Source organism: Echinops telfairi, unplaced genomic scaffold, assembly GCF_000313985.2.
Source record: "Echinops telfairi isolate 266 unplaced genomic scaffold, ASM31398v2 ScPeMD7_7409;HRSCAF=8447, whole genome shotgun sequence".
In the NCBI taxonomy this organism is placed as follows: Eukaryota; Metazoa; Chordata; class Mammalia; order Afrosoricida; family Tenrecidae; genus Echinops; species Echinops telfairi.
Window position 1 is genome coordinate 12,180,731 of NW_022111309.1, and position 26,838 is coordinate 12,207,568.

At 43.0% G+C, this 26,838-nt stretch overlaps 1 protein-coding gene across 10 annotated transcripts in view; it reads left to right on the top strand.

The window, feature by feature from the left end:
* The window catches only part of AKAP13 (A-kinase anchoring protein 13), a 312,203-nt gene that overhangs the window by 71,985 nt on the left and 213,380 nt on the right, over positions 1-26,838 (top strand). For all 10 annotated transcript variants that reach the window (XR_006680703.1, XM_045296492.1, XM_045296493.1 and 7 more), the window contains exons 3-4: positions 9,713-10,009; positions 21,475-21,658. Coding sequence is in view for 9 of the 10 variants with exons in the window: in XM_045296492.1 (XP_045152427.1) it covers positions 9,713-10,009; positions 21,475-21,658 (481 nt within the window). In the remaining variant the exon portion in view is untranslated. The remainder of the gene's footprint in view (positions 1-9,712; positions 10,010-21,474; positions 21,659-26,838) is intronic.

Below are 26,838 nucleotides of genomic sequence, written 5' to 3' on the forward strand. Positions count from 1 at the left end.
CCAGGCCTCCCACACTCACCTCCCCACCAATTTGGATCGCTTGTTGTTCCCTTGTCCCTGGGTTCGTTAACACCACTTCCTTTCCCCCCACCTCCCCTTCTCCCATGTCCATTTTTAAAGAAAAAAAATATGTTACGAGGAGGGACATCTTAGGGAATGGATAGGTAGAGAATTAGAGTCCAAAATTGTTTGACTAATTGACAGTGAATATTTTACTCTTATAAAAATCAGTTATTTTGAAGACTGAAAAGAATTTCTTCTCTTTAGAAAATCCACCTGTCTTTATATTAAATTAATTAAGGAGCACTGGTGGTGCAGTGGGTTGAACTGCTAACTACAGGGCCAGAGTTCCAAATCTGTCAGCTCTTCCACAAAGGAAGGCGATGTTTCCTGTTCCTGGGAAGAGTGACAGACAACCTGGGGACCCACAGGACATTTCCAGCCTGTCTTGTAGGATTGATGAGTGTTGGAGTCATCTCAGTATCAGAGAGTTTTTGGTTTTGTGTTAATACCAGAGAAAGGCAACTACGTTTTATAACTAAAAGAGTATATTCAAAGTATCTGTGATATATTGCAGTAATGTATTTTGCTATAAAAATGTCCTGAGATGGAAATACTTTTTATAACAAAAGGTGCTGCCTTTATGGTAAGTTAAAATAAACTTTCCTCATTTTTTGGTAAAAAATATATTACTCTCATTTTAATTAACCAATAATCTTTAGCTATGAAACAAAAAATAAAAGACCTATATTGATTGGGGAAGCAAAGTAAAGCATCTGAATATCCTTGCAAGATAATTTTTGGGGGATTTGAACTTCTGATTACTTCAGAGAAGTATTAATGAAAATGTGAATTTAGACCAAGCAACGATGATTTCAAAATGAAAAGTAGGGAAGAATGTTAGTGGAAAGTGCATTCTGCTTCTGTGAAAGGCTTTGGTGCAGTCTCCTAAAAATGAAACCTTTTTCAGAATGTCTGTTGTTTGCCTTTAGAATTTACAACGAGGGTTCTTGTTTGGCAGGAAAACTGCAAACATTGACCCAAAATTGGACTTTGTTCTTTTTTAAAAAAAATCATTTTATTGGGGGCTCGTACAACGCTTATCACAATCCATACATGCATCCATTGTGTCAAGTACATTTGTTGTCATCATCATTCTCAAAGCATCTGCTTTCCACTTGAGCCCCTGGCATCAGCTCCTTATTTCCCCTCCTCCCTCCCCGTTCATAAGATATGACAAAATAATAATTTTGTTATATCTTACACTGTCCGACATCTCCCTTCACCCACTTTTCTGTTGACCGACCTCCAGAGAGGAGGTTATATGTAGATCCCTGTAATAGGTTCCCCCTCTCTACCCCACCTTCCCTCCAACCTCCCAGACTTTATTCTTTTGTAGTTGTCTTTTCATTGGTATTCATCAAAAGGGAGATCTGTATAAAGTGTGTTTGTCATGTACAAAGGGGCTTCAAAAGATTTGTGGAAAAATCTCACTACCTTTCGATTCCATTTCTCCACAACTTTTTTAAAGCCCCCTCGGATATTAAAAAGGAAAGAAAGAGCACTAAACTTAGCAAAATCAGAAGATCTTTTGGGATTATTAAAACTTAGTACATACAGCCTGGGATTCAGTAAGTAGACCTATGATAAACAAATCAGACTCACTGCCGTCTAGTCAGTTCTGATTCGCAGAGACCCTAGAGAACAGGGTAGAATTCCCCAAGATGGTAACCATACAACAGTAGAAAACCTCATCGCTCTCCCAAGGAGTAGCTGGTAGTTTCAAACTGCTGACCTTGCAGTTTCCAGCCTAAAGGGCTACTCCCTACGCTGTCCTCCTCAAGTAGACCTATAGTCACTAAAATGCAGAACTCAGAATGAGAAGAAACAGCTGCCAACATTAATACTGGAACATGCGTTCTCAATGGGTACAATGCCACCCCTGAGGAGGGGTGCAGAAAGTAATTTTTACATTTTATTTTGTTTCTGTTGAGCATATACGTAACAAAATGTACATGGATCCAGCAGTTTCTACACGTACCAGTTAGTGTCATTGTCATGTTTTCAGATGAACAACACTGTTGCTCTCACTTTTTGAGTTATTCCTCCCCTGTCTGTATAAATCCACTGCCCTGTAAGGTGCCTGTTAACTTCCAATGGCTGTTTGTTGTCAGCTTGAGCCCATAGAGATAAAGAGATCTCACCATTTATGTACACAGCACATATACACAAAGGGATTTCAAAAAGTTTGTGAAAAGGTCCTTGGGCTTTTCTTTCCTTTTTCCTTTGAAGGTCCTGAAGTCCGTGTGTGTGTGTGTGTGTGTGTGTGAGAGAGAGAGAGAGAGAGAGAGAGAGAGAGAAGTGCTCAAAACGAATTGAAAGTTGTTTGAATCCACCAGCCATAAGTGAGGCTCTTTGCTTCTGTAAGGCTCACAGCTTTGGAAATGCTGTGGGACAGTTTTCCTCTGCCCTGTGGAATCTGTGTACTGGAATGGACTCAAGTGACAGTGATTTATGGTATTAAAAACATGGGTCTGGTGAATAAATAGAGAAAAATGATCTGAGAAGCCTTCCTGAAGGGAGCCATATTAGAAGGGTAAAAAGATTCAGAAACACCAAACCATTTTTTAGCCTTGATTGGGTCCTTCTCCCAAAATGCACCCATGAAATTCCTGGGCCTGCTGTTTCTCCCCTCTGCTGAAGTGTGTTACCTACACAGTTCCTGTCTTTGTTAGATCACCGAAAACTGGCATTGGATGCAGACTTCAGCAAATAATCCTGCCTCATGTTAGAATGTGGATCTGAGAGCTGAAAAATAATAGTTGGTCCCTGTTGTAGCACTCAAAGTGAAGCACACGATACCGTGGTCTCAAGCGTTCTTATGTGAGGTTGAAATAGTAGGAGCTATTTTTTCCACCACCCACAACTGATGCAGGCTTTCTGGAGCTGATGTCTGTGTGGAGCTGGCCTTGGCTGGCTGGGCCAGCACTTGGGGGTCCCTTTTTGGATAGCTGCTGAAACAAAGTCCTGATTGTTTCTTCCTGCAAAGAGAAGGCCCAGATAGATGTGTTCCACTTTCAGCTCTGTAGGAAATGCAGTAATCCGTGGGCCATACAGCAGCAGTGATGTTTAATCCATAGCACTGTCTGTTTCCATGGTTTGGGTGTTTTAGACCGCGATAAAGGAGCCTGCAGGCAAGCTCTCCCAACCTCGTGAACCTGTGAGCTTGAGAAAGGTGTGTTTCGGATGCTTCCAAGAGGAGGACCGTTAGCAGTGAAAGCACTGTTCCCAGCCTAGGTTCCCGGCTCTGCCCATGTCTGTTCGTCACTCTTCCACTTCTTCCTTCCTCCTGTCAGTGTCGAAAGCAGCATTTAGTTCAGAAGATTGTCACCGAGCCGGGCGGCGGGAGCTCTTTCTAAGTCTCAGGAATCTCTTTTCTGTGAGTCAGAAGAACAGGAGCCTGTAAGTGGCTAACACTGGAAACGGCCACTGTGCTATGGCAGGGCTGTTCTCTCTTCTTTTGCCGAGGGAAACCCCTTCAAGGCGCAGTCACCGTCTCAAGGTAACCAAACTTGTTGACAAAGCCTCTTAAGATCTCTGATATCCAGCCAGCAAACGACAGGAACTCATATAATTCTCTCATTTGGAAACAATGTCCCGCCCCATACTTCATTTTTAAATTTCTGTTGTAAATTAACTTGAGGGATAAACTCAGAAGGCAATTAAAAAGTGGACTTAAAGTTCATGTCTCATTTCATCAGTAAGCTTTCTTCTTCCAAAGGAACCTCAATAAATTTTTCAGAATTGCCTTCTCGAAGACGACTTTTGATTTTTATTTTGTTTTCTTGTTACTAGGGAATTGTGAGGGCAGGAAAACCCCACAGACGAAGCTGGAAACTTGTTTGCTCTTCTGCTTTCGTGTGAAAACAGTGGGATGATTCTGCTGAGTTGATGGGACATCTTGTCCACACGTCTTTGCAGTGTAGGTGTAGACATTGTTGGGATCTGGTGTTCTGTGTTTGCAAAAGCAGCTGTAATACTGACACATCCCTGCAAGGATTCCCCTGTTTATGGTGGGAAAAGGGTTTGTATATGCATTTACAGAGATGTTAGTTTTATTTGGAGGTTCCTATTATATAACCATAGGTTAAAACCATAAAGGTGGGTTTGCCTGCTTACACTAAATGCTTACCTGCCAGCCTGTAAGGATTAAAAAAATAATCTTGGGAGCCACTTAGGCCGAATAGAAAATATTGAAGTAAGAGAGCAGCCTGTGCTGCTTTTGTGTGATTGATTTCCGTCAGGGTGAGAGAAAGAAGTACTTTGTTGTTGATCAGGAGGAAGGGTTTCCAGGTAGCCTTTAAGTTTAATGAAGACTGACCCAGCAGTTCTCCATTTTCCTCCCATTTGTACTCAGCTGTTCTTTCTTTGGAAGAGGAAAAGCGTAAAACCGTACCAAACAAGTTCTAGATTTAGGGCATGCTTTATTTATGGCCATTGATACATTTCTCCTTCCCATGGCGAGCTTGTGTCTGAAGGGAGAACCTTGGGTTGATGACTGTGTGGCTTCTTCCATATAATATATTTCCACTGCCCTTTTCTGACCTGCCAACTCCTCTTCTACACAATTCAGTTTGACCTCAGCCTAAGTCAAAAAGCACCACTACAAAGTCAAGGAAGCCTTATTAGCCAGAAACAACAGAGTGTCAGAATGTGGTTTCTCAGTACACTCTCCATCTAGGCCATACACTCTTTTGCAGGAGGGATTCCATCTCTCCAACCTTCCCCTGGAGAATTCTGTAGTCTTTGGCTTACAGCACGCAAAATGGCCGTTTTGGCCTCCTCAGGGGACTCAGGTCGTGTCCTTTTCAAGTGTCCATTGAGTTTGGGGAAACAAAAGAGGGCTGAAGGGGCCTGGTCAGGGCTTTAGGCTGAGTGGGGTAAAGGTCCCCAAGGAAGTTCTCCTTGACAGCCCTTGCTTCCCTCCACGAATGAGCAGGCGCATTGTTCTCATGGACAAATGCCCTGAGCGCAGCTTTCCTGGTCTCTGTGCCATTCACCCAGTTTGCAGTGTGTTCTTCAAATCTCTTTCATAAGGAGCCCCCTTGCTTGTCTTGTGCTCCTTGTCTTTGAAGGCACCCTAAGGAGGCTGAGACAAGTGCATTACTGAGAGAACTTATCTGTAGCCGTTCAAATGTCACAGATGTTATTGTGTTGTTTGGAGTAAATCTATGTATGCATGTATGTACTGGAAAGTCGCAATACTTTTTGACTTACCCTCATATACAGATACAGACAGAGTAGCGATAAAGCTCACCCAGACACGCTTCTGCCTGCTAATAAATTATCTTCTAGAGTGGCAGAAAGGTACACAGACTTGTGCTAATAAGCACAGGTACGTGTATCCACATATATGTGCACGTACACATATATTCCCTATATCGCAATATTTTCAATTCTCTCCTTATTAGTCACCACCCCCTTCCTGCCTGAGTAAACAGTTTAGCAACCCCAGACAGATTTCTGTGCGGACACTTTACTTCTGTGTAGTTCAGTTTCCAGTAAAGAGGTATTGCTTCACCGTGGCCTTTTGCCCTTGTGTGCATGTGTGAGTGTATGTGTGCCCGCACTGAAGAGCCAGTGATAAAACGAGAGTTAGAATATCATTTAAACTTTGGGTATAAACAGAAGGTGATTAAAAAAAAATCATTTTATTGGGGGCTCGTACTACTCTTACCACAATCCATAGATTCATCCACTGTGTCAAGCACATTTGTACATTTGTTGCCATCATCATTCTCAAAACATTTGCTTTCTACTTGAGCCCTTGGTATTAGCTCCTCATTTCCCCCCTCCCTCCCCGCCCCCCTCCCTCATGAATCCAATAATTTATAAATTATTATTATTTTGTCATGTCTTACACTGACCGATGTCTCCCTCCACCTACTTTTCAGTTTTCCACCCCCCCAGGGAGGGGGGTATATGTAGATCCTTGTAATTGGTCCCCCCTTTCTACCCCACCTTCCCTCCATCCTCCCCGTATCGCCACTCTCACCACAGGCCCTGGGGAGGTTCATCTGTCCTGGATTCCCTGTTTCCAGTTCCTGTCTGTACCAGTGTACATCCTCTGGTCTAGCTGGATTTGTTGGGTAGAATTAGAATCATGATAGTGGTGGGGAGGAAGCATTTTTAAGAACTAGAGGAAAGTTGTATGTTTCATCGTTGCTATACTGCAACCCGACTGGTTCGTCTCCTCCCCTTGACCCTTCTGTAAGAGGATGTCGTCCATTTGCCTACAAATGGGCTTTGGGTCCCCACTCCACACTGCCCCTCAGTCACAGTGATAAGATTTTTTGTTCTTCGATGCCTGATCCCTGATCCCTTTGACACCCCTTGTTCACACAGGCCAGTGTGCTTCTTCCATGTGGGCTTTGTTCTGAGCTAGATGGCCACTTGTTTACCTTCAACCCTTTAAGACCCCCAGATACCATGTCTTTTGATAGCCAGGCACCATCCGCTTTCTTCACCACATTTGATTATGCACCCATTTGTCACAGAAAGTGATTTTATGGACCAGTAAATGATGCCTACTTTTGGTGGCATTGTAACTCCATTTCCGGTTCATGTTTTCAGCTTTTTCATCTGAGGGCTTAGGGAAAAAAAACCAACAAAAACTTAATTGCATTGTAAAGTTCTATGCAGGCTTGAGGAAGGACAGTGTGCATTATTATTTTAGTGTAGTATGTTTTGTAGGGTATGGTAACTTTAAGGGTTGAAGGTAGAATTTGGGTTAGATGCTAAATTGTCAACTTATTATGGTGAGCTGTGGCTTTAGTGTTGGTTGATAGTCATGTCCACATCAAAGGATTGTCAGGAGTTGATGAACTAGCTCAATTCTGAACAGTTGTACAGTGCTTTTAATTTATTTTGAAATTCCTAAATGGGAGCAGTAACAGTTTTTCTATGACTGAGAAGCATATATCTTGCTATCTCTCTGTCTAATTTATTTGGAAAGTAATGAGTATGTTGTTCTTGATGACAGAGAATTTAGGTGGACCCTTCTAAACCCTGGTGGCATACTGTGCTGTGTGTTGAGCTGCTAACCACAACGTATATGGTTCCAGCCCACCAGCGGCTCCATAAAGATCTGAGGTCTTGGAATACCAAAGGGGTTAGTTCTACTCTGTCCTCCCTATGTGAGTTTTAATCCAGTCAACGACAGTGAGTTTTTTGAGGCTTCTAATTTATGCCTCTTCACTTTGTAATCAGTGTCCGGGTTTGGTGATTGTTCAGCTGTTAGTTGTTGAACAGACTGAGCCAGATGCTGTAGCACCTTTTAAGAGAACCTTTACCATATATACTTGAGTATAAGCCGAGTTTTTCAGCATGTTTTTAAATGCAGTTTTTGTAGTAAAATTAGGTGCCTCGGCTGATATTCGGGTCTGCTTATACTCGAGTATATATGGTACTTTTTTGCTAGGGATGTACTCAAAACCTCTACCTGAATCACTTGACCTATTTCTGCTACCACTGTTGTCTCACCAACCAGGCTGGCAGCTCTTCAAAGAAAAAGGTTTTGTTTTTTTTTCTTCTCTTTTTCTTAATTTCAATTATGAGTTCACTCACATACCCGCAGACACAATTGAAATACATACACACAGCCACAACATGTAATACATACACGAGACCAAGGTTGCTTCAGCTTCCTACAGCCTTCATAGAAAGAGTCAGTTTGGGAATGTAATGGATGTACTTACGCTCTTCCATTGTGGGGTTATGTGTTTGTCGAGGACAGATCTTGATGGCTCATGAACCTTCTGCTATTGCTTACTAGACATACTGGCCCATGTTCCAGGTGCTAGAACACAGGCAGGAATTTAGCTGTTACCCCTCTCCTTTGCTTGTATTATAGGCAATGTAGTACAAAACTCCTGTACCATGATGCCATAGGCCATGTGATTTACCATCAGACTTGGCTTTGAGTAATGGATTTTGTTGCTAAGCTACCCATCCTTTGAGAAGTTATTTTACTTCTTGCAGTCTTGGTTCTCATCTATAGATTGAGGCTAATAGATAACCTATAAACTTATTTGTGTAAAGAAAATGACATTTCAGATGCCTTGGTATTGTAGTAAATAGGTGACTGCTTCCTGCTACCTTGCAATTACTTAGAAGTGGGGGATGTGTTCTGCCATAGAGGGGTGAATGGCTTACAGAAAAAAACTAGGTAGGAAATCAACTTATTTATTATTCTGATTGATCTCATTGGTAGAGATATGATTTTCTTCCAAAGATTACAGAAAGCTTAGTCTGTGCTTTCACAGCTTGAAACCTCTTGCAGCTTGTGCCCCCAACATGAACCACCCAGGGGTTCCTCTCAGCGTCCCCCCTGCTGTGGAAGAGCAGGCTTGGCTGGGGGGCAGATTGGTGCCTGTGGTTAATCCACCAAAGCACGAAGTGAGGCAACTCAACAGTAAAGCATGAGTGGCGTCTTTCCCCTTTCTCACCAGGAAGGTGTTTTATGGAAGAAGGATGTTGGTGGCCAGAGTATGGTTCTGGCAAGTTGAGGTCAATGCTTGAAAGTTGAGGAAGCACAATAAGCATTTAACACACATTTTCCACATATACTGTGAATCTGAAAACCCAGTACTAAGTCTGCTTTCTCCAGGGTATCCTTACCTATAGAAAAACAGTGTGGCTAGAGTCAGCTGATCCAAGTCCTCGAGGTGGCTGATCTTGCTGCCCAAAGGTACGGCTCCTTTGGTCGCTGCTAGTCTGTGAAATGGGATTGTGGGCACACACAGTGTTGTGTCAGCGTTCTGTAATCAGGTCATTTGATTTGAAGTCCTTGCTACATTAGTGGTTGAGACAGGAAAGAACATGCATCTGAGAACAAAAAATTAATATCTAGGCCTTGGAGTGCTGATCCAGTTTAAACCTGTGAAAGCTAGCAACCTGGTGGAGAAGGAAAACGCACATGCTTTCCCCCAATTGTGAGCAAGAGGAAGTGGGAAGACCGCACCTGTCAAAGAGGGGGGTGGTCGCTTGGGGGGTAGCCCGAGAAAAACCGGCTGTTCCTCCATCCAGCTGTGGCTCTCAAACACTTCACTGAAATAATTGGATCGTGTATAGCATGTGGACCTTCTGAAGCGCTTCATCACATCCCCATTTGATCGCTTCCATTGTGGTAATCTTCCAGAACGTTCTGGGGAATCTGTAAAATTCCTCCCATATTACCTGTAGGAGTACTTCTACTCCCATAAATAGTTAGAATCTCTGGAACTCACAGGGGCCCTTCTACCCGGTCCTGTAGGGTCACTGTGAGTCAGCATCAACTCGATGGCAATGAGCTTCGTTTTTTATTTGTTTTTTGCATTTTCAGATTGATTTTTGTTTAGATTTCCTGTTGTATACTACGTGTTACTGGATTCTTGTGTTTTTGGTCTTCAGTTTCCTCAGACTGAGCAGCAGTAGTTGATGTTCAGGACCTGTTAATTGCCAAACACTCTGCTATGGGATGGGATAAAATGCTGACTACTCTTTGTTAAGGCACTGTGTCATACATGCACCTAGCAAACAGCTGGAAATGGCGCTGGGAGTCATTAGGAATAATGCTGTGAGCGCTCGGAGCAAGGAGGGAGGGGTGTTTCAGAAGTCAGCCGAGCATTGGAGAGGACTGACACCATTGTCTTGCTGCTTGTGTCTTCCTTAGGCCACGACTGCTGTGAGACGGTGAAGGTGCTGCTCTGTGCTTCCAAAGAGGGGCTGCCTGTGTTTGTTGTGGCTCAGGAAGACTTCCATTTCATCCAAGACGAGGCCTATGACGCGGCCCAGTTCCTGGCGACTTGCGCTGGAAACCAGCAGGCCCTGAACTTCACCCGCTTTCTTGATCGGTCTGGCCCTCCCTCTGGGGATGTGAATTCCCTAGATGAGAAGGTAGCGCTGGCGTTCAGACACCTGAAGCTGCCAGCAGAGTGGAATGTGCTGGGGGCAGATCAGACTTTGCATGGTAAGCATCTGTACGTCCCACAAACAAACCTTGGAGTTTTGGGTTTTGCTGTTTAAATGTGAATGCTTTCATGTGAATTATGTATGTGGTCATTGTCTTCAGGACTTCTTCCACCATAGCTGCATAAATCTTATACTTAATAGCAAGGTGGCGTCACGCATTGTTTGCCTGAGCTGTTCTTGTAGTGCAAGCACCCAAGGAAGCCTCCTGTGTTGTTTAAAAGTCTCTCTTAAAGTAGCGTGGGGCTCATGACTACCCCCAGGCTTGTTCTCAAGCAAAGAAACCCAAGGAGTAGCCAGCATACTACCATTTTTTGTTATTTGATCACGTTTTATCACCAAAGACAGGATTTTCATAATTTAATTTTGAAGTGCTTTTGAGTTGGAGAAAAAGAAAGATTGAGGGGAGGGAGTATGGAAGCAGGGTGTGCACTGGGAGACGCCGTGCTTCATTAAGCAGAGAAGTGACACCTCCCTCCCTCCCCACTGGCTTTACGTAGGGAGCCTTGAGTCTGGAACTTGACGGCACCTAACACTAATGACAACAACATAGCAATGAAGGTGCTCCGAGGACCTTCTGTAGATTCCACTGAAGTGAAATCTTTAAAAAGCTCACTTTTTAGAAAGCACCAATAATCACGAATAGCTCTCTGTACAAGGGTAAGCAAGCATCTGTATACCTGCGGTTATGTTGCATGTATGACTGAACACATTTATTGCAGAGAAAGCATGTTTAAACATGTCTCTCAGATCAGCGAGTAGCTGCACACTTACCTTTGTCTCTCAAAATGTTGATGGCAACATACGTAGAAATGTGCTTGATACAATGGATGGATGTATGGATTGTGATAAGAGCTGTATGAGCCCCCAATTGAAAAAGAAGATACCTTTTATGCCATGTCAAAAATTATTTTGATATCAAGATTAACATCAAATTTTTAATAAAATTCAAGTCAACATTGTCCCAAGTGAATGAAGTTTTGCAACAAATTTCTGAGAAGGTTGCACAGATAAAACAACAGATTCTGGGTGGATCATAGGTTGTAAGGAAGCTTGGGAAGACATCAGTGATGAGCCAATAGAGGGAAGACTCCTAAGTCAGTGGATGGATAGATTGTCACTGAAGTCCAGAGACTGGTGGCAGAAGATCATAGAATGAGGATTGATGTTATGGATACCCAAGTTAAGATCTCACATGGCCTGGCTAGTTTAATTTAAAGTGCTGTCTTGTCCTCAGCAGGCTTGATGAGTCGAGTCCCAAGAGCGTTGCATGAAGAGTAGCTCTTTCCACCATTCTTTTAAACAAAATTGATGCTATTGAACACAGTTTTATGGCACAGACCCTAACCAGAGATGAGTCTTGGATCTACTAATGCCATGTCGAGAACTGAGTCTGGGCAAACAGTAGCTTCTGAGTGGATCTGCTCCGTCAGCTAAATCCAAGGCAAAGGGGTCAGTCGGTGCTGAGGGTTTTGGAGATTCCAGTGGGGTGATCCTGATGGATTTTCTCAGCAGACCTGAGTAGGCATGCCTCTCTGCTCAGAATCTTCTGAAGAGCCCCTTGGGTGGCACAACCAGTTAAGTACTGATTTACTACCCAAACACCTGGCAGTTTGAACCCACCTAGAAGTACCTCAGAGGACCCTGGTATTCTGCTTCAACTGGTCACCGCCTTGAAAATGACGGCGTGATCCTGCACACTTGCAGTCGCCATGACTTAGAAACACTTAACAACAGCATGGGTGGATCCGCATACCTTTTGCATTTCCTTTAATTGTATTTTATAAATCAGCGTCAAGGTGGAACTGTTAGTTATTTGTAGGGCTATAACAATCCCCCCCCCCCCTACACACCTCCATTCAGTTTTATCTTACCCAAGAAGGAATAGGAGTTGGATTATTTCTACATTTATCTGTGATTAGAATGAACTATTAGAAAAACATACATGGAAATTTTGGGCCAGTCTTTCTCTTCTGTAGCCTTAACTTCTCTGTCTTTAATGGGAAGGAACTCTTTAATATTTTTGCATGCTTTCCATGTACTCGTAGCGTTTCTGTTGTAAAAATTTACTTAAGCAGTCATATCCCAGGCAGAAACCCATTTGAACACATGGATACTACTGCACACCTGTGGTTGTTGTTAGTTGTCATTGAGTACAGTCTGACTGACGGGAAGAAGTGCTTCATGGAATTGTCAAGGTTAGGCTCTGTCAGAAGCAAATCACTGTGCCTGTCTTTTGAGCTGCCTTGGGTGGTTTTGAACCACCCTCCTTTTGACTTAGTGGTCAAGCACTGAAAGACCCATTTGTGCCACCCAGGGACTCCTTTAAGAATGGCTCAAAGTAAAATTACCAACAATACATTCAAGAGCAATTGGATTCTCTCATCCATTATTAAAGGAAATGCAGAGTGGTAGAGGTACTCTGGAAGACAGTTTGGCAGTTTTTTATGACATTAAAACATACACTTACTAAATGACTCAGCATTCTTACTCTTGGTACTTGTACCAGGAAATGAAAACTTATATTCTCTCTCTCTCTCTCTCTCTCTCTCTCTCTCTCTCTCTCTCTCTCTCTCTCTCTCTCTCTCTCTCTCTCTCTCTCACACGCACACGCACACACGCACACAAGCACACACACACAAATAACCGTACATGGCTGTGTTTAAAGCAGCATGATTTACACTAACCAAAGCCTTGCAAGAGTCCAGCTCTCCCTCACTAGGGGAAAGAATAGTATCGGCAGTACTCCCAACAGTGGGATCTGACTCAGTGATACAAAGGAACAACTATGGATCTGGCAATCACTTGGATGAATTTAAATGTGTTGTGCTCAGTGAAAGAAGGAAACTACAACAGGCTACTTGTTGTGTGATTCCATTTATATGACACTCCAGAAAGGGCAAAATTATGAGATCAGAGATCAGATTGGTAGTAGTTGCTCAGGATTAGGAATTGGAAAACGGTCTAGCTATCGCAGAGTACCAAGAGGGACATTGTTAGGGTGTTGAAATTGTTTTGTATCCTGATAATGATGGTAGTTTTAAGCAAACCAAACTCACTGTCATTAAGTCAATGCTGACTCATAGCGACCCCCCAGTAGGTGTCCAGACTATCACTGTTTACTGGAGTGGAGAGTCCAGTCTTCTCCGAGGAGTTGCTGGTGGTTTCAAACTGAGAACCATGCAGGTCGCAGCCCAATGCAGAACGCCAGAACATAAATGACAACTCAGACCCAGTGAGACAGTAGAACTGCCCCAGAGGGTTCTAGAGGCTGTATCACATGGGAACAGCGTGCCAGGTCTTTCTCTCATGGAGTGGCTGGTATAACCCTACCCCCAAAGTGAATTTCCTCTTGCATATAAACTTTGAATAGTAAAAATAATTTAAATGATGACCAAATTGGCTGAAATGCACACTAGAACTGCCTCTTATGTAAAAATATACAATCAGGACTCTGATTTCAGTGCTAGCTATATGTTCCCCAGTTATAGTGATTCAATTAACTGTAGGTCGTAGGTGATGAACACAGCGTATGACACAGGCAGGGGATCGTCAGTTAAAAGTTCATCATGTTTTCTGTTGAGGGACCAGTGTAAAGGAAGAGTGTCCATACCTGTGCGCTGCACATCAGAACATTCTGATGAGCTCTTTTCAAAAGAAGATTCAGAGTAAGCTATTGGTCTGGCGTAATACAAGTGACAAGGGGATTCTATTACATAACAGGACTACTTAGTGTTGAAAGCAAGGGCGTTTACAGGTGTTTCTGCTTAATACATTTATAAAGGAATCATGCCAAGTTTGTGGTTAATCCTCCTACCCTCTAATTGCCTCGATGCAGTGCTTCTTAACTTTTTTTTAGGTCAGTGATTCCTTTGAGAACCTGAAAATAGCTCAGATTTCTCTTCAGAGAGAAAGTGTGTGTAGGTACTTACCTGTAAAAATTCACATGTGCTTTCAGGGTGTTCATAATTTCCCTTAACCACAGGCATGAACATGAAGTTAAACAAGTGTCCACCGTATCTTGGCCAGGGACATTAACCCAGGCCACGATTGCATGACCAACCCATCGCCAGTGGGGTTAAGTGTTGTGGCAGCCCTCATCAGAATCATGGAATTCGTATTTAGGAGGCATTTATGTAACTAGACATTCCTAGGATACTTCTTTGCAGATGCTGGGAGGAAGTGGTAGCCTCCATCTAATATTTGTCTGCACTTACTGTCTTTACAGTTTGTAAGAAAACTTAGCAAATGCTACTTTAAGTGTATGTTTTTAATCAGCATCTAGCTTTCAGTGGCTTCCTAATTTGTATTTTTTTTCCTTCATCCTTATTGGTCAAGATCTCTATCTTTTCCCTCATGGAGATTTACCGAATAGATAAGCCAGGCACCATTTTTACTGACTCCGTAAATGATTTGACGGCTCATCTTCAGAGATTGGCTACTTGCCCCTGAGAAGGTTAGGCAAGGCAGCCCACGTGCCACCCCCACCCCCCGCCCCCCCAATTTGGTAAAGGATGCAGTAATCTTTGTTTAGTAAAAAGCCATTTCACATGACATCTTGATTTCTGAATGGCTTTGAGGAAGTTTTTGTCATGAGTTCGGCTTCAAGCATTGAAATGGACCAAACAGATGTGTGCTTCCTTAGAGTATCTTATTCATTGTATAAGAATTCAAAATTATCATAGACTGTTTTGGAAAGTAAGCATTTTAACTTTCCAAAGAAACTTGAAGTTGTTCAGATCTCTAACTCGTTTTGGCTAAAGCTTGATGAATGAAGGCCTCTCCGAGGATGACGGGCACACAGCTAAATATACAAGGGGCTTCAGTAAGTCTATGTGTCAAGCACATTTATACATTTGTTGCCCTCAGCATTCTCGAAACATTTGCTTTCCACCTGGGCTCTTGGAATCAGCTCCTCATTTTTCATTCTTTTTTTCCCTCCCTCCCTCCCCGCTCCCCCTCCCCCTCCCTTATGAACCCTTGATAATTTATAAATTATTATTATTTTGTCATACCTTTCACTGTCTGATGTCTCCTTTCACCCTCTTTTCTGTTGTCCATCCTCCAGGGAGGAGTTTATGTGTAGGTCCTTGTAATCTGTTCTCTCTTTCCACTCCACCCTCCTTCCACCCTCCCGGTATTGCCACTCTCCCCACTGGTCCTGAAGGGAATCATCTGTCCTGGATTCCCTGTGTTTCCAGTTCCTATCTGTACCAGTGTACATCCTCTGGTCTAGCCAGGTTTGTAAGGTAGAATTGGGATCATGATGGGGGGGGGGGGCAGCATTTAAGAACTAGAGGAAAGTTGTATGTTTCATCGTTGCTACCCTGCACCCTGAGTGACTTGTCTGAAAAAAGGCTTCTATGAACTTTTGAAATGCCCGTGTATATGTGTGTTTTTGTTTATGTGTAGAATAAGCACATACAGCTGTAAGACTGGAAATCCTGGAATGTCAAATAGGTCTTCCACTCCATGTCCCCTGCTTTTTCTTGTAAGACTCATGGTTCTCATCCCCTCATGAAAGAGGAGGGTGGGGAGGAAGGAGCCAAAGAAAACCAAGTCCATGCTTTTGATTATTTACTACTCTTCCCCATCAATATGCACAGATAAAATGTTCTCACCATTTAAAGTACCGAAGTGATACTTGTGCTCATGAGAGAAATAATTGGCTATAGTTCCATCTCCTTTATTTTAGGTGAGAATTTTGTTTCAGATAGAAACATTCCCCCAACATCACCTAACGATGCCGAGTGCTACAAATACCATAGGCCATTGGAAGTAGGAGAGAGATGGAGGCCTGGAATCCAGTTTGACACTCAGCTCCTGACCTTAGCCAAGTCTTTACTCTTCTGAACTCTACCCTCCCCCTCTATAAAAATGGGGGTGGGGGGAGAGTAGTATCTGGCACCTGGACTTGTGGAATTAGTGGATTAATCTTATGTGGAACATTTAGTGCATATTCCCTGGGACACTGGGTGAAATAATACCAGAGTTGTTAGTCATGTGCTGACCCCAGGCAGCTGCCCAGGATGGGGTTGAAGAGCCTGTGGGGTTTCCTGGGCTGCATTCTGGAGGGGAGCAGGACTGCGTTAAAAGGAAGGGTCTTCAAGGTAGAATGAGACTTGTTTTGGTTTTTGTTTTCTCCTATTTTAAATTTTTCTGAAACTAATCCTCCCGTTGTCTGTTTTACCTTTTCAAGTGTTCTTTAATTGCTGGTTACACAAAGAGGCGTCTACTGTGTAGTTTTTGCTACGCTCACATCCTAAATGTAGGTAAGGATTCATCAGGAGGCCGGGGAGCAGGCAACCCTGTCTTCCTTCTCCGCATTATCCAAACCTCCCTTAGTTTCTTGATCCAGCTGGTCACTGCCTCTATGCTTAGTGAAAATGCAGAATTAGGATACTCTCTTCCCTAGAGGAGCCATGGTGGTGCTGTGGGTAAGGCACTGGACTGCTAATTTTAAGGTTGTTGGTTCAAACTCACCAGCCACTCTGCAGGAGAATTGACTCAGTGGTTGTGGGTTTGGCTTGGCTTGAGGTGTTTTTAGTTTGCCCCTGAGAGAGGAATGCCCAGTAGTCATCAGCATGAGGTCCCCCAGAGAGCAGGCCCACTGAAAGTTTGCTCTGAAAAAAGCGAGGGGAACCAACTGGAGTTTATTTGGTCATGGGATTAAATAATTAGGTGAAAGGTTCTAATCATCTTCTGGGGGGATGAATCCTCCATATAGATGGGAGTAATCTTGATCAGTTTTCTCAGGGGACACGGGGTGGTTGCAAGTGCGGATTAAGATGTGTGATGAAAATTGGAAAGTGCATTGGAGAGAAAGTAGTCAGGAAAGTTGCTCCACAGTTTCCCTATCCTAACAGTGTGCCTGCTCCTTCCTTAGGGTTCCTTGGGAAACCTCACCTGTTTACCCACAGCCCTGACCTTTCCCTCTCAGACTTCCGTTTGTTCCTAAACTCCAAGAACATTTAAAAGGAACACTATTTGAGTCTCCCGAGGATGCCAAAACTATGGTTTTGATGTGGTGTAAATCAAAGAGCACAGATTTCTTTAGGGAAGGGTTAGAGAGATGGAAACATTGCCTTTAGAAGTGTATAGATTCATTGGAGAATATGTATTAATTACCTCCTTATAGCTGATGTTTATACATCCATCCTCACTCTTAATTACTCTATTTGCTATTTTAGTTCCTGTACGCCTTCCAGAGTGTTTTATAGCTTTCCATGGAAATATTTAGTGCTAGTACTTAACATATTTCTTCTGCTATCATCGCTGCTAAAAAGAAAAAAACAAACTATAAAAAGACTGGTAATGGACAGAGTTAATAGATTATTCAAGACAAGCAGTGCTTAATAACTTCAAGGCTTTAGCTCCAATGGCTTTTGCTGGCTGTCAGACTTGACTTTGTTATGTGGTGCAGGTTTTCTTTGTGCAAAAGCCCATTTTGTTAAGACCAGCTTGTTAAGAGTGTTTTCTCCTCCTGATATGCGAATCTCTGACCCTGTAACACTTCAGGGTTACTTACAGAAGAGGAGAAAGAATGGTGGTTATCGAGTGTCGTAGTAGTGAATTCAGAGAGTACTGTGAGCAGTGCCTGTTGGTGGATTGATGATCTCGGAAAGTACATGTGCTTTTGGGACTAGACTGTTCACAGAACTTAGAAAGTTTTGATTCATCAGAGAATCTGATCATTTGATAAAGATGCAACCCAGGAGTCTCCTCATCATCATTGAAAGCCCACTAGGCCTGGCGCCGACCTCTGCAGAGAGGACTGTATTTGTGTGCAAGGTGCTCCAATGCGTGATGTATTTTCAGTTCATCTTCTCAGTGGGTAAAAGCTGGTCCTCTGTACAGATCATTCCACTTGAGAATGAGTCAACAGAAAAACAAGGAAACCAACAACCTATGAAATAATCTCACAGGATAAAAGAAAATGAAATAATGAATATTCAGATGGAAAAGTTTCTGATTTTGATTTTCTCCAAGAACAAAGAAAAGTTGAAATCATTTCACTTCGACCTTTAATGAACCTAAGAAGTCAGGCAGTATGAAAGCAGAGGAAGAAGTAGTGAGGAGAGCATTAGTTGTCGGGGTCTGGCCATGAAGCAGAACTAGTGAAAGATACATATATTAAGGCTTATTACATGATTGTGGGAGCTGACTGAGCAAATCTGAAATTGCTGGGTAGGAAAGGAAAATAAGACCGTGAACAGGCACGTCCCATGGTCACCGGCCAGGGCTGTCATCTTCCGGCATGCAGGAAGGGAGGGTCTCAAGCAGGCTGGAGCTCCCAGGCACAGGCTGAAGCTGCCCTCCACGGGCCAGGGGCATTCTCTCTGCATGGCAAACCTCACTCCTGCTTTTAAATCTTCCAAATGATCCAGTCCATATTATCCAGAAATCATCCTGCTTATCAAATCCAGCTTCAAGTCATTAATTACATCTGAAAGCATCATTACAATGCAGATAAAGCTGGAAATTTGACTAAAATGATACAAATTTCTCCAGAATGCTATGGGATTGCATTGGGGTCGATGGTCCATTGACACTACAGTGTCAGTGCAGCTAGTAGTGTGCTGAACTAAATAGATTAACTCTCAGAATACAGAGGGAGATCAAATAAAGTGTGAAAAAATGAACAGGACAATAGCAGTAAACAAACTAGGGTACAGTGGACTACAGTAAAAAAGGAATGAATTGTTGGTACACAGCAACAGCATGGATCAGTCTCAAACGTCGTGCTGACTGAAAAAGGCCGTATGCGATAGTCTGTGTTGTATGAGTCCATTGGCATGAGGTTCTGGAGCAGACAAAACTAACCTGCGGTCAACAAGTTAAGGAGAATGATGGGTTGTAAATGGAAGGTAAGGATTAACTCAGAAGATGCAAAGAGGAACCTTCTTATGTATTGTTAATGTACATTTTTGATGGATGTTTGGGTTACAGGATATATGAGTTTGTCAAAATTTATCAAATAGTACACTCTACCATTTGTGTTTCACTGTATGGAATTACCTAAAATAGTAACTAAACATTGGACTGTGGGCCATGATATGCATGCTGAAGTGTTTAGTAAGTCATCAAAGTACTTTGGTAGGCGTAAACGTAAGGTAGATTGATGAATAAACAGAGGCATGATAAAGCAAATACAGAAAAAATATTAATTGTAGAACCTAGAGTGATGGCTATCCAGTTATTCAGTGTCTGACTCTTAACTTTTGTCTGTATTTGGAGGTATTAATAAAATCTAGGAGGAAACACGTGTAAAGTTGCCCTTTTAACCACAACATTCGCTTGCTTGCATGGTTTTTACAAAGAGACAGGACGGAGTAATGGAAAGGATATGGAGGTTAGACTATGAGATAGACTGTTCTCAACGCTTGATTCTTGCTCTGGGCAAGCCACTAACACTGTGAACCTCACTTCCCTCACCTGTAAAAGAAGGATAAGGAAACCTTAGGATGGTTGTGAGGTAGAGTGGAAAAAGCTGATTTAAATCCCTAGTCAGTGCATACAGCATGTAGTAGGACTTAACTGTTCTGATAACCTGTCTACAGAATGGGGTTACCAAAAAGCAGATGGGGTGCCTGCTGCTGAAGACCTTAGCACACAATTAGGGGAAGGATATGGGAAAGGAATCTGGGTGCCTGCTTTTAGCAGGTGCATGACATTGTTGGAAGAGCCCTGCTTAGCTGACTAAATGCAAATAAGAGATCAGAAAGAGCAGAGGGTATAGGGAAAGGTACCAAGGTACTGAATTAACCAGTCTTTTACAAAAAAACAGAAAGAAAAAACAAGGCACTTTTCTGGTCATTGCATTTTAGCTTAAAATTTTATTTAACAAGAATTTTAGCAGAATGCTTGTGAACAGTCTTGAAGCACTGTCAGATGGTGATAGCCGATCCTCTGTGAGGGTTCTCTCTGTTGTTCTGTCTGGCCTCGCCACGTGCTGAGGTGCTGATTATTAAAATTTATACTTCTGCACGTAACGGCTCCTTCTGGGGCATTGATTTCTTTTTACCCTCTGCCCCTGTTGACCACCTTGTAAATCCTTATAAAGTATACATAGTTCTGTAGCGAAAATGTGAAATAGGAATGGGAAGTTTTGCTTCTAAGGAGCTTTATCTTGGCACTTAGGAGATTAGATGAATACGTGTGTGACATTAGGAAACTGTGCAGTTGTGTGTGAAATCACAAGCTCAACATGTGCTCACACTCTGAGAACTCCAGAGTAAGGTGAAAGCCCTGAGGCCCATGCATTCTCAGTGCAGAAGGGGAGAGAGAGCTGGTAGGCTGAGAGGGAACAAGAAAGCCTGTTCCCTCTCCAGAGGCTGCCCTGATTCACATGGCAGTGGAGTACTGCTGCCCAGCCTCTCGGGCCACCCTTTCTTCTCCACCAGACGCCTAATTAGCTCCGCCATCCCAGATGAGACCACCAGACAGTGCCCGAGGAAGGAGGAAGTGTGTTGCTGGTGAACCTGAACTAGGATATGAAGTCTAAAATGACAGCGGCAGGAGGGGAAGAAGGAAGGGAGCTGGCCTTCCATGAGTACCTGCTACATGCCAGTCAGTTCACCTGCCTCTTCTCTTCACACAGCAGTGTGAACTAGGTGAACAGTACCCCACCCATTCTAGGGATGAAGAAAGTCAAGCCCACAGAGAGGTTACATGAACCTTCGCTGGCGGTAAACAGATGATACACATCAGATTGGAGCTCACCTTTGTTTGCCTCCAAAGGCCTTCACCACCTAAAAGTGACTCTTCTGTCATTCGGAGCCGCTCAGTGGATCTACGGCACCGAGTGAAGAAAGTCCGAACACACGTTTCCCTGCCTGAAGAGCTAGTCTTTCTTCTTGGGCCTGGAGATGCCTTTCTTCCACTCATTAAACTGATGATGCCCACAATTTGATTTGCCCTAGGTGGAGGAGGGGAAGAGTCCTGTGTGTACTTAACAAGCAGAACCTGTTTTTAGTGTTTAACTTGTCAACTCCTGTCTCGGTATTCTTTTAAATAGTAATTATATCCCTTTATAATACGCCCATTTTAAGCCCCAACAACTAATTTCCCTTGGTCCCCATGTTATGGAGCTTGCTGCTGCTACTGCTGCTTTTTTTTTTTTTTAAAGGAGAGGGCGGCAAGGCTATGTGCATGTGGGGTCACCCTTGTAAACCTGCCTATATCCAGTGGTTGAACAAATGTTATTTCATCAAAACGTGGTGATAACTTGATTCTCTTGTGTGGGATTGTCTCCAACCGGAGAATTACTTCCCATACGTTTTTCTTGCTTGATTTTGATTTGACTTAAGAGGAAGTCTACCTGACTCTTAAGAAGATTATTCATAAGGTATGTTGTGGATAGCCTAGGTAGATGCATATAGAAGTGAGGATGGTTACCTAATTTGTTTGTTTGCTTTCCCTTTGTTTTTACATTCTTCATCCTTTTCATTTCCTCCCCATCTACAGATGGCGTCCCACGGGAGACTCTGATGCACTTTGCTGTGCGGCTGGGACTGCTGAGGTTGACATGGTTCCTGTTACAGAAGCCAGGTGGCCGGGGAGCTCTCAGCATACACAACCAGGAAGGGGCGACGCCTGTGAGCCTGGCCTTGGAGCGGGGTTACCACAAGCTGCACCAGCTTCTTATCCAGTAAGTGTGCTCTGCCTAGTTCCCTCCTCTCAATCCTTTCCCTCCCCCCTCCCCCATTCCCCACCAAGCTCCACCTCCTGATTCAGATTTGGACTGCCCACTTGGCTGCTCCTTGTGGCTTTGCCTCAAATTAAAACCTCAACTCTACCTGGCCTCCTTCTGGAGGTCTGCAAGCTCATACCTGCTAACTGCTTCAGTGCCAGACAGAGAGCAACGTAAGTTTTGTCACTCATTTTCTCTTTCCTGCCCCGTACTGATTGCTTCACGCTGTTTATATTGTACTGAAGACTCCGAGTAAGTTGTCTTCCCTGACAGCATACATTACCAACATGTCTACTGTATCCCAGTGTCTCGTAATAGGGAACTTTCCATTTGAGTGTGTGTGTGTGTGTGTGTGTGTGTGTGTGTGTGTGCGTGTGCATACGCACTATACTTATTTGGCACGTTTTTAATAATTGTATATGGAAAACATGTTAAATCATTGCATTTGGGTTTGAATATGACCTCTATGAATTGAATCAAGAAGAGTGGTCTTTCCTAAGAGTAGCAGTAAAAATATAACTGTTGTCCTGCAAACAGTAGGTATATCCTGTCTATATCTGTGAGCCCAGTTGCTTGTACCTTCTGACTCCTTAAAGAATCGCTAGGGAAATTCTTTTTCTTACATAAATAGAAAAATAGGTGGGTTGTAGCAGCCAGTATTTTTCATGGGAACACTTAATAGAAGTTTCAGGTGTTGTTTCTTTTGTTTCATATATTTCTTGATTAGATCTTGACTTACTGTCACTACCTTTTCTACCACATGTCCCAAACGACTATTCTGAATATATGTTCTTTAGCATTTGAGGGACTCCTGTACATTGAATAAGGAGCCCTGGTAGCAGCATAGTTTAGGTATTGGCTACTAACATCAAAGCCAGCGGTTCAAAGTGACCAGCCACTGCACAGGAGAAAGATGAGATGAAACCCAGTACAGGGTTGTTAAATCTGAATTAACTCATGGAAACCGGATTTTAGTTTTGTACATTAGATTGTTATTTCCAGGTTCTCAGATTTTTGCCCCTGCTAGTTCTAATCTAGCTGTATTTTGTTAATTGTATGTGGATGTGGGTGTATAGGGGTGGTGGCCAAGATAGAGCCTCAGAATATAATGCTGCTGGTGGGTTATGCACACCATTTTCTCTTGCTTCACCTGCCAGGCTTGTGAATATACCAGTTAAGCCAGACAGAGGGCTCCTGGCAGAAAGCTTTCTGCTGGTGCTTGAGATACAATGGGATAGGCGGGGCATCCTTCATCTCAAATGCACTTGGATACCTGAGCTGTCCAGTGACAGTATTCCAGAGAGCGATATGTTCCAGTGTTTCCTATGTCCCATCTGGCCAATAATTGGATTTGTTTTGCTGCTTGCCTCATGGCCTCAGGAAGACAGGCTTTGTTCCAGAAATTGAACAATTAATAAAGTATAACTATTATGAAGTTCAAATACAGTTCCTCTAATTTGATCATGTAATTCAGAGTTTTGTTGGGAAGTGGGGTTAGCTAAGGATTGCCACCCAAATGAGGAAATAAAGTGATTACAACAGCTTCATTATGTGCCTGAAGGACATGTCACAAGACTGTTATTGCAACATAGCTTTAAGGAAACTAAAATGTTCTTGGAGAACCTTTTTGGCTCATTTTAAATGCCTCCTCTTTACATGTGGTAAGCTTCTTTAAAAAAAAAAAAAAGGGGGGGGGGTGGGGGGGATAGGTAAGAGAGAGGCAACTTGAGAATTCTCCCATTAAAAGACTCCCAACAGGAGAATCTGCTAGATACCTTAGCCCTAACTTGAATTCTTATGGGCTGTTACACTTCTGAAATCTAGAAGTGCTGTGAGCCATAAATGGCTATTTTAAAAACAAGGTCATGTTTGTACTATCAGTCTCCCTCTGATATTAGTATATTGTAGTAGCCTTTTGATCATAAACACAATCAACGACCAACCAAACTGACTGCCTTCTAGCCAATTCCAACTTAATAGCAAACCTAGAGGACACCCCTTGGGTGTCCGAGACTGTCACTCTTTGTGAGAGTAGAAAGCCTCATCTTACCCCCTCAGAGCAGCTGGTGGTTTTGAACTGCTTACTTTGTTCTTAGTAGCCCAACACATAACCACTATGCTACCATGGCTCCTCGTTTGACCATAAAGGGTTTATAAAGATCATCTTTAGCAGATGAGGAAACAGATCTACAGAGGGGAGGCGACTGGATTAGTATAACAAGATAGCAAGCACAGTAGGCCAGGAATAGAAGCCAAATCTCCCCCAAAGCACAGTCTCCATCCGGAGCACATGGAGCACATTCCATTCCTAGGATTCATAACTAGGGATCCAAGTCTTGTGAAATTGTAGGCAAAAGGTCATGTGTATGTCTTTCTAGGTAAAGAGTTCATTTTGTGAGATTCTCAAAGACCATGTAGAAAGTTAAAGAGTTGGCACAAAATATATTATCTTAATAGTTCACGCAAACCTTAGGGCTAATGCCTCTTCCTTGCCCTCTATTTTAAATTAAGTATCCCCTAGCCACCTCTACTCAAGGAGATGGAGCACCATGGGGGCTGCAGCACGGGGGGCCGGAGCATATGCTCATCAGTTGCAAGGAGGGCGCGGGACCAGGCAGTGTTTCCTTCTCTTGTGCATAGCGTGGCTGTGGGTCAGTACGGATTTGATGGCACATAGCAACGAGCACCACCCACCCACTGCCATCAAGTTGATCCCTCCTTGTAATGACCACCCTGTTTCTCCCTGGAGTAGCTGGTGGGTTAGAACTGCTAACCTGGGGTTGGCAGCCCAACCACTAACCCACACCACCACCAAGTCTCCTTGGGCCTAATCTCTATGACCACCCTGTTTCTCCCTGGAGTAGCTGGTGGGTTAGAACTGCTAACCTGGGGTTGGCAGCCCAACCACTAACCCACACCACCACCAAGTCTCCTTGGGCCTAATCTCTATTACACTCTTTCTTTTAAATGTATGTGCTAGTAAAGGACAGTTTAAGTACATTTTAAAAATAACTACAATCTCCACTTAGCTGAAAAGTCAAGTTTAGTTATCCCTTTCTATGCCTTTGGAGGAGCTCTGGCAGTATAGTGGCTTATGAGTTGAGCTGCAGCTACTGCAGATTCAGTAGTCCAAATCCACCAGTTCCTCTGGGGGAGAAATGTGAAGATTGACAGCTTGTAAATGCAAAGGGACAGTTTTACTCTGCCCACTAGGGCTGTTATGAGTCAGAATCCCAACCATGACAGTTTTGGTTTGGCCCTGGTGGTGCTGGCGGTTAGATGTTGGACTACTAGTCTCAGGTTTTGCAGTTCTAGTCCACCACCTGCTCTGTGGGAGAAAGATGAGGCTGTTCCCATAAAGGTTTACAGTATTATAAACCCAGTCCAGGGTCACAGTGAGTTGGAATTAACTAGATGGCAATGACTTAGGGGTTGCTCTGTGGGTTTAGTTTATGCCTTCTCAAATTGAATTAATTATTTTAATTCTTTGTTCCTTTTTACCTCTATATGTGTGTTGTTTTGTAGTTGCTTTAACTTGAGACTCAAATTTCTTTTTATTTTTGCGTGTCCAGGGATTATATTAATAGCCCATTTTGATAAAGTGAGTTTTACTTCTGTGTCAAAATATGATATTAACCATACTTGGAAATGGAGGGTTTTCTAAGACTTTTGTCTTTTTATCTTGAAATTGATATTCAATCCCACCAAGTGGCACTATGATGAGTTTTGTTTTCCTGTAACCTGTTATTAGCTCTCATTAGGCCAGCAGCATGGGAAGGAGTGGTTTTCTGGCTTGTTGCTATTTTGCTTTGTCTTACATTATGAATGTATGCGGATCTGAAAGTTTGCCCTAAAAATGAAGTGCTGGCATTAGATGAGTGTTACTCTGGAGTCACCCAGTAAGAGAATGCCAGCACCAGGGGGATTTCAGATGCTCTGTGATAGCTTCCTGGGACATTTCAAATAAGGTGTCTTGGGACCTAGGTCACGCATTTGGGGAGGGACAGAGTTTAGACTCGCAGTTCTAGCTGGTGACTAAATATGCAAATTTGGAGTCAAACCTAAATTTGCACTTTGGTTTATTTATTTGTTTGTTTGTTTCGCTTTGTTACTTTGGATACATTAAGGAACTTTCATCTCTAAGCCTCAGTTCCTTCATCTGATTCAAAAAGAAAAAAGAAGCGTGATAGCACTTACTTCCCGATTGATAACCAAGTGCTTGGCATATATTGTGAGAAATCGGTGCTCATTTTTTACACAGATTGTTATTCCGTGGAGTAAGAAACAAAATGAGAACAAAAAGCAGTGGCCTTAGACTTGACTCTACTGATGGCGAACCCGTGTCTGTCCGGTGAAGCTGTGTGCCATAGGGCTTTTCAGTGACAGCCCTTTGAGAAGCCAATTAATTGCCCAGCCTTCCCTCTGAGGAATTTCTGAGTGGACTCAAATCTTCAACATTTTGGTTTGTAGCCAAGTTCGTTAACTATTTGCTACACTATCCAAAGACTCCAGAGGGACTCTAAATATTTACCTTGAAGAGAGGCTGTGTGCTACGGTGGTGGAGTTGCTTAGGGATGAAGAGCTTAGTTGAAATCTAGACTTTACTACTTAGTAGCATGTGTGGTGGGGAACAAATCACCTCTACCTCTGAGTCTTGTGTTTCTCAGCTCTGAATTACAGATAGTTCTTATTCTGTCTACCACAAGGTTGTTGGAACTAGATGAGATGATTTGTTAAGTCTAATACTTGGTTAAATCCTATGGTACTATGGGAATGTGAACGCTTCTTATAATTAAATAGTAAGAAAATCAGCAAAATGGTAGTTGGCTGATCACACTTCTTTGGTCAAATTTATTGCAGTTCTCTGAATTAAAGCTAGTCTGGGGAACTCTACTTGGACAGGCAAAGTTTGAATAGAGGGTCTGTTTCTTTGAAGTGGTTTGTCTTTTGGCAAATTGCTGAACCTTCTCCAAGGCTCGGTGCCTTCATGTAACATGGGAAGAATAAGTGGACAAACTTTCAGTGGATTGCTTTGGGAAAGATTGCATGTCGGAGGCACAACACCTGTGCCTGTCACAGATGTTACCTGTTAACATCATTTTCTTAGTTTCCCTGGCCTTCTCGTCCCCTGTCAAGTT